Source organism: Poromitra crassiceps, assembly GCF_964638095.1.
Source record: "Poromitra crassiceps genome assembly, chromosome: 23".
NCBI classification, from domain to species: Eukaryota; Metazoa; Chordata; class Actinopteri; order Beryciformes; family Melamphaidae; genus Poromitra; species Poromitra crassiceps.
Window position 1 is genome coordinate 17,215,270 of NC_139639.1, and position 8,029 is coordinate 17,223,298.

Consider the following 8,029-nt stretch of genomic DNA (forward strand, 5'->3'; position numbering starts at 1 on the left):
TCTTACCCATCAGAACCTGCTCAATCTGGGTCCAAACCAAATCCGGAGAAGCTCGCCGGTACAGAGCGCCCCGCAGAGAGACGAGACCGTGGCCCCCGTCTCTTTAAAAGAGTTTTCGCATGAGTTCTTCCGGTAATGAGAAATATATATTATTTTATCAGTCATTCCCTCTACTGTCACACACCACATAGCAGCACTTTGCAATTTGGCAGTCCTTGAAATGTTGAGTATTACTTAAAGCTTGTGGATTTGTTTGCTGGTGCATGTTGGGCATATTTTATTTGACCAAAAAAGCAGTGACATATACAATATTTAAACACACAATTAAATGTTTTATATTTAAACATACAGTATTTTAACAGTGACATGACACTGCTCTACTTCTCAGCAATCTATAAGCAATCTATATAGAGACAGTCCGCATGTCTGGGAACGCCCACAAAATGTTAAACGGTTGGCGCGCGAGTGGGGTAAAACCGCCAATATATCTCATGGGCTGACTCACCAAAAGACGGTGCTGCGGCTCTAAACTACATGGGGGTTCTAGAGCAGAACACAAGACGTCTGCTCAGTTGTGCGTTTACTGCGGTGGTTAAATCCCTGATCGTGTCTGCCTGGGCTGGGCTATCAGCTAAATTCTAACTTTGCTGAATGGATAGAACGGGGGAATTTACCCCACCCTGACCCCGCCCCCAGGCTAACCCAGCGTCTATTGTGGGCGTTCCTAGAGCCTGTATGGGCGTTCCCAGACATGCGGACTGTCTCTATGATCACATCCATCCCTGTTATACAGTGTGAATGTCAGTTTGTATGAAATATCATCAGTGGTGTGCTCACTGTGGCTCCTCCATGTGGCAGGCCTCCGGCTAAGGACGTAGGCCGGCAGGGCGTGTCCAGAGGGGCGGGCCGGGAGAGGCTGTGGGCGTGTTCCAGAGAGCCTCTCAAACAGCCGCTGCTCAGGAGCCTGGCACGCAACAGCGACCTCAGCCAGCTGGCCTGCAACGCCTTCACTGATATCCTTCAAGCCAGAGCGTCGCCATCCCAGTCGCGGTCGGGTCGTTTTGGAGTTGGCTCTGCACCCATTCCTGTTCTGGTTCCACTTTTACATTCTACGATGTGGCATTTTAAAATGTTGAGATGAACAAATAGAGTGTATTCTATTCTGATGTTTAATAATGTCTATTTGGAATACATGGAGTTTTGTGTCGTAGTCTAGTTTATGACTCCTTGACCTTGGCTGCTACCTATCCTGAAGTACATGGGAGACTACCCCATCAAACAGGCCCGCAGCCCCATAGAGCTGACGGACCAGATCTTTGGTCCAGCCACCCAGTATGAAGCTCTGCAGGACGAGATCTACTGCCAACTTATGAGACAGATGACCAATAACAACAACAGGTGTGTGTGTGTGTGTGTGTGTGTGTGTGTGTGTGTGTGTGTGTGTGTTGTATGTGTGTGTGTAAGCCAGACACACACACACGTGTACGCGTCCATGCGTGTCCCCACCTGTATATGTAAAAAGGTTTTATTGAATTATTTACCTGACATAAAGAGTCAGTATATAGGCAGAACCAAGGCATTTCATCCATTCCCTCTCCCTCCCTATCCCTCACTCCCTCCCCCCTTCTCTCTCTCCTCTCCCCCCCGCTCACACTCTCCCATTATCTCTCCCTTCCTCCCCCTTCTCTACCCTCTCTCACACTCTCTCCCTCCCTCCCTCCCCCTTCTCTCTCTCTCCCCTCCTCTACCCTCTCTCACACTCTTCCGCTCTCTCCCTCCCTCTCTCTTCTCTCTCCCCTCCTCTCCCCCCTCTCACACTCTCTCTCTCTCCCTCCCTCCCCCTTCTCTCTCTCCTCCTCTCCCCCCTCTCACACTATCCCACTCTCTCCCTCCCTCCCCCTTCTCTCTCTCTGCTCTCTCCCCCCTCTCACACTCTCCCACTCTCCCTCCCTCCCCCTTCTCTCTCTCCCCTCCTCTACCCTCTCTCACACTCTCCCTCCCCCTTCTCTCTCTTCTCTCCCCTCCTCTCCCCCCTCTCACACTCTCTCTCTCTCCCCCTCCCTCCCCCTTCTCTCTCTCCTCCTCTCCCCCCTCTCACACTCTCCCACTCTCTCCCTCCCTCCCCCTTCTCTCTCTCTGCTCTCTCCCCCCTCTCACACTCTCCCACTCTCTCTCCCTCCCTCCCCCTTCTCTCTCTCCCCTCCTCTACCCTCTCTCACACTCTCCCTCCCTCCCCCTTCTCTCTCTTCTCTCCCCTCCTCTCCCCACTCTCACACTCTCTCTCTCTTCCTCCCTCCCCCTTCTCTCTCTTCTCTCCCCTCCTCTCCCCACTCTCACACTCTCCCACTCTCTCTCCCTCCCTCCCCCTTCTCTCTCTCTGCTCTCTCCCCCCTCTCACACTCTCCCACTCTCTCTCCCTCCCTCCCCCTTCTCTCTCTCCCCTCTACCCTCTCTCACACTCTCCCTCCCTCCCCCTTCTCTCTCTTCTCTCCCCTCCTCTCCCCCCTCTCACACTCCCCCCCCCCCCCCCCCCCCCCACCCCACCCCTCTCTCTCTCAGGCTGAGTATGGAGCGTGGCTGGCAGCTGATGTGGCTGTGCTCAGGCTTATTCCCACCCAGTCACAGCCTGCTGAGACACACGCAGCGCTTCATGGAGTCGCGGCCCCGAGACCTGCTGGCTGCTGGCTGCCTGCAGAGAATACAGGGGAGGCTCAGGTCAGGCCGGACACACACACACACACACACACAGTTGGTTACTGGCAGTCCGTTACAATTAATGGGCATATCCAGAATACCTTCATACTTACAACGTGACTATGTGTCAGATTACTGAGAAGAATTATATTGTTTTTGCATAATTGAAATTGCATCCACCTTCTTGTTACAATGCAACTTGAAATAATACGTATCCACAGTTGTAGGTGACGGTAATGATGCTATTGAAATATCAGTAAAATTCATATTTTATAGATTTGTTTTGGGGCTTGTAATACTCAATAAGTAACTCCAATAAGTAATCCTTCAATAATCGTTTCATTGCAAAGGAATATTCTATTCATATTGGAGTCATCCAATGGAGTATGTAAGTGAATTGGTATTGTCTAACATTTTGAAAGTAAGTTTCTCAGTAGATATCATAATAAATGGTTAGAATACTAGTTAAACACCCAGTTGCACAAAGCACCTTAGGTTAAGATTTCCCTTAGAGTCAGAGTTAAGGTGCCCATAAAATAGAATTGGCTGCACAAAACACCCTTAAATCTTGTGCTTATGCTTTCCTTAAATGTTTAACCTCAAGGAGAAGATTTAAGTGTGTTTTGTGCAGCCGATTCTATTTTATGGACACCTTAACTCTGACTCTAATGGCTCAATTCCACCACATTTTACAGCCCTGCACAGCCCGTCACCACTCGGCTCTACTTGCTTCAACCCGATGGACGTTCTGCTTCGACCGCCCTTCATCTGCCCCCGCCCACACCTGGTCGTCACAGCGACCGCATATCTGCCCTCCACCCATGTTCTGAAATAGGCTATAACATAACGTTACAATTAAATCCATACACAGAACTTTTAAACTGTTTATGAAATACTGGTGCCTCTAAATTACCTACAGTGTGTGTGTGTGTGTGTGTGTGTGTGTGTGTGTGTGTGTGTGTGTGTGTGTGTGTGTGTGTGTGTGTGTGTGTGTGTGTGTGTGTGTGTGTGAGAGAGAGAGAGAGAGAGAGAGAGAGAGAGAGAGAGAGAGAGAGCAGTGCTGGCATGATCACAGTCCTTGATCCTGGCCTGAGCAGCCAGCTCATAGCATCACAGCATGTTGGGCGGGTGTTACAGTGTACATGGCCAAAAGTGACAATCGACCAGGAGGATGGATATCACTTTGTTGTTAGTCAAAACTCACAAGCGCTGCACGAGGGACGGGCGCGAGGGACGGGGGTTGCGCTAGAGTGAAGCCTCTACCCCCGCGGCCTCTCACCAGGCAAAACCGCGGCTTCACCAGGCGCCTGCGGCCTAGCGGAGCCGACGCAGCACTAACTACACAAGCGCTTCAGAGCAGCGGACTTTTGGACAATTGAAACCACCGCGCCGATTTTATTTCACCAGAGGCGAAGGCAGCAAAACAAAAGACTGATAGAAAAGCATAATAGAAGAGAAAAGAAGGTAAACTGGTATGCAGCGCTGCATTGACAGTCAGTAGGATATAGAGAGTAAACACGATTCTGCCTGACCAATCAGTCGCCTACAATGTTTTCACGTCACGGTATGGACCCGGGTTGGCAGAATAGAACCCCGACGAGGCAGGTACTAAAAGTAGCACGACTCAGCCCCAAATCTAACCGAGCTGGGCCGGTTTATACTGGTGGGATGAGACCAAAAGTCGAGTCGAGCGGAGCGGGACCGCGCTACTAGCTGCGGTGGGATTGGGCCATAAGGGAAATCCTAACCTAAGGTGCTTTGTGCAACTGGGCCCTGGGCTTGGCTTCGCAAAAGAAGATGAGGGTGACCTTCCCATTTTAGTTCTGGGGCTTTCCTGATCAGAAAGATTTAAAAATGGAAGTGGGTGAACATTAGTGTGTAAAGAGAAGTGTAAGTCTATTAAAATATTATTATTTCATTGTCTAAAATCTATCAGTCTTTGCATCTGTAGGTCAGATACTGTTTGTGTGTATGCGTGTGTGTATGCGTGTGTGCATGCGCGCGTGTGCGTGTAAAATAAACATATTGTACTGTTTCGTGTGGTCAGTGCGGAGCCCAGGAAGCTGCCTCCCCATCAGGTGGAAGTGGATGCCATCCAGCAGAACAGCACCCAGATCTTCCATAAAGTCCACTTCCCAGATGAAAGTGACGATGTAAGACACAACAGGGAAGAAGAGGGAAATATTGGGAAGACAAACACAAGTAGAGAGCAGATCTTTGATACAATAAAATAGTCTTGAGGCTTCTACCCGTAAATGATAAAAGTCAGTTTGGTGTTATGATTGATAGACAGCGGTGGTTATTGCAAAAACGTGACTCTGTCTTTATTTTATCAGCGCTGTTTTGATCAAATTTGACTTTGTTTGTTGGATTATTTAGCTGTCTCTTTTTCACTTTGCATACATTTCTATCACTTATTGTTTCTTATGTTTGGTTTATTTGATAGGATCCCCATTAGCAACCGCCAATACATAGGGAAGCAGACAAGCAAAAATGAGTTATTGCGGATCAACATTTAATATGTGGCTGCAGCAGTCGCATATCTTTGTTGAATTTGTTTAACGCCCACTTCCTGTTCCACTGTAGATCTTTGAGGTGACGTCCACAACCAGAATGAGAGACCTGTGTCACAGCATCGCCTCCCAGCTCCATCTGAGCTCAGCCGACGGATACGGCCTCTACTTGAAAACAAAGACACAAAGCAAGGTGAGAAGGGGTGCTGTTGTGAACGTACTTTTCAAGTTGATGGGGATTGGTGATTGATACTTTTGTAGATATTAGTCTTGTCATCCACAGTGATTTATATTTAAGATAAAAAAAGAAATGTTCTTGGTTTGGACTGATACAAAGTCAGTCTTTAATGCATCATTGGATATTAAATCACAGACTAGAGCTGTTATTCTCCATCTGCAGAGTATTTATTCTTCACAAATACAGAATGACATTGGCTTTTTGAATGAAATGCTTTCCCCTTTAACATGGTTTTTAACTCCTAGGTCACGAGCTTGGATGAGCAGAAGTATTTCTTTGACAGTTTGAAGGAGATTGACCAACCTAAGAAACTGAAGAAAGTCAGAGAGGGTAAAGCGCCATACTGACGCCTTCAGTTTCGATTTCTCTGTGTGTCTCCCCATCTGTAGTTCACATGACATCGTTAAAATGTGTTGGCTTCCCAGGCGCCGCGTCCGCTGTGCCCTACCTGGTGATGTTCAAGAGGAAGCTGTGGTTCAACGTGATCCCGGGAAGAGACCTGGCCGCAGACCTCACCTTCCATTTTCCGCAGGTATCGAACTCAACAGCCACAAACACGCACTTGACTCTAGTCACCTTTGACAGGCACTGACAGGAGCTCTGTCTGCCCCCCCCCCCACACAGGAGATGCCTAGGTACCTGCGGGGATACCACAGGTGCACCAGAGAGGAGGCCATCAGCCTGGCCGGGCTGCTCTTCAGAGTCCAGGTGGATTCGGACCGGTCGGAGTTTGTCATGATCCCCAAGATGCTGAAGACCCTGGTTCCAGACGACCAGATGAAAATCATGTCCCCCGAGGAGTGGAAGAAGGTAGATGGCGACGGGGAGGATTAAGAGGAGTCAACAAAGGAGCAAAGAAAAAGCAGAGGGGAGAGAATAGAGAGGCGAGGGACGAAACGGACGACATGCTGACTTCTGATCTAGAAAAGTACAAAAGATAAGAAAGCACCAGCGGGAGCAGGATTAGGAGGAGAGAGGGAGGCCTTTTTGTGCATGTTTTGTCGTGCGGGGGGGGGGGGGGTTGTGCACTGCTCTATATTTCCACTGAGCTTTTTGTCGTCCTGTTCGCAGCACATCATCTCCTCCTACAACAGGCAGAGTGGCACCACCGTGGACGAGGCCAAAGTGGCCTTCCTCCGAACCATCTCCGGCTGGCCCACCTTCGGCTGCGCTTTCTTTGAGGTTAAAGTACGTGAGCACGATGGGGCGAAAGCCTCGTCAGCGGGCAGCAGCAGAAGGAGACGGTTTTTCAGGGCGAGTATGCAAAGTTGATGATCATTTTGTGATTGCGTTTTGTTTTGCAGCAAACATCTGAATCCAGCTACCCAACTGACGTTAGGATTGCCATCAGCAAGCAAGGCGTCAGCTTAATAGACCCAAAGACTAAGGTATGAACAGTAATTACAGTAGCTCATGTTACATGGTGTGGTTTACTTTGTCTACTCTGCAATATCCTCATCTGGTTATAGGCAGTTCTATTCTATTCTATTCTATTCTGTCTCACAAATAAAAGGGCACAGCGAGCTCAATGTAGTCTAACAGGAATGGAACTCTTTCAGGAGGTGCTGGTCATGTACGGGTTCAGCCGCATCTCCAACTGGTACAGCAGCAGCAGCTTCTTCCAGATGACCATCGGCAACCTGGTGAAAGGAAACACCTTCACCTGCCAAACCTCCGACGTGAGTGGCCGACCCCAGAAATGATCCACCAGTCAAAATTCATTAACAACTCATTTCTTGCAGAAGGGCATTACTTTTTTTTCTTTTCTTTTTAAGTGTGTAGCACAAATCAATCTCTCTGTGTGTTAAATTGTAAAAAAAAGAAAAAAAAAGATGAATGAACATGAAACGTTTACTGACAAATCTATCCGCTGTCTCTGTTTTCTCAGGGTTACACAATGGATGACCTGCTTAGATCGTACATCAACATGTATGAGAAGGCGAGGCAGACAGGTCGGCCGAGGCACCAGATGTTTTCCTGAGGCATCATGGGAAAGAGGAGAGACTGAATAGCTTTGCTTTATAATGCAACAGCGAACGGTGCTCTTGCATTACCCTTAGTATCCTATTAATGACAAACTGGTGACAATAATGAGTTGAACACATATCCCGTAACACATACTAGTACCAAAATCAAATCTGCTTCAACAGTGTCAGAGACTAGTCAAGTCAAGTCAAGTCAAGTTTATTTGTATAGCACATTTCATACACAGAGGCAATTCAAAGTGCTTCACATAAAATGGTTGACAGGAAAAGAAAAGAAAAGAAGAGAGTAAAATGGACATTTAAAAGCATCACAACAAAACTTAAAAAAAAAAAAAAGAGTATAAAAAGTGCATTAAGCAACTTCACTAGACTAGACATTATAGGTATTATATTTGGATCCCGGGCTAAGTTCATATTGTAGTTACGACAGACCAGAAAATGATACCTGAGATATATGCTATGAAATGACTATCGAATATAATTACCGTAAATGGAAACACACAGACACAAGGGATCAGTGGGGCTGCCGCCATCCATACCAGCGTATACCTGTAGCTGTATCCCTTTCTCTGTGTGTGTGTGTGTGTGTGTGTGTGTGT

General features: G+C 47.8%; 1 protein-coding gene across 1 annotated transcript in view; it reads left to right on the forward strand.

The window, feature by feature from the left end:
- Positions 1-7,795, forward strand: part of LOC310796790 (unconventional myosin-VIIa-like) — a 29,529-nt gene extending 21,734 nt beyond the window's left edge. Inside the window, exons 35-47 of the mRNA XM_083659023.1 lie at positions 14-132; positions 859-1,013; positions 1,245-1,398; positions 2,560-2,715; positions 4,742-4,847; positions 5,281-5,400; positions 5,691-5,775; positions 5,871-5,977; positions 6,070-6,255; positions 6,517-6,633; positions 6,750-6,833; positions 7,005-7,124; positions 7,334-7,795. Coding sequence (XP_083515149.1) covers positions 14-132; positions 859-1,013; positions 1,245-1,398; positions 2,560-2,715; positions 4,742-4,847; positions 5,281-5,400; positions 5,691-5,775; positions 5,871-5,977; positions 6,070-6,255; positions 6,517-6,633; positions 6,750-6,833; positions 7,005-7,124; positions 7,334-7,426 — 1,602 coding nt within the window. The 3' untranslated portion in view covers positions 7,427-7,795. The remainder of the gene's footprint in view (positions 1-13; positions 133-858; positions 1,014-1,244; positions 1,399-2,559; positions 2,716-4,741; positions 4,848-5,280; positions 5,401-5,690; positions 5,776-5,870; positions 5,978-6,069; positions 6,256-6,516; positions 6,634-6,749; positions 6,834-7,004; positions 7,125-7,333) is intronic.
- Positions 7,796-8,029: the final 234 nt, after the last annotated feature.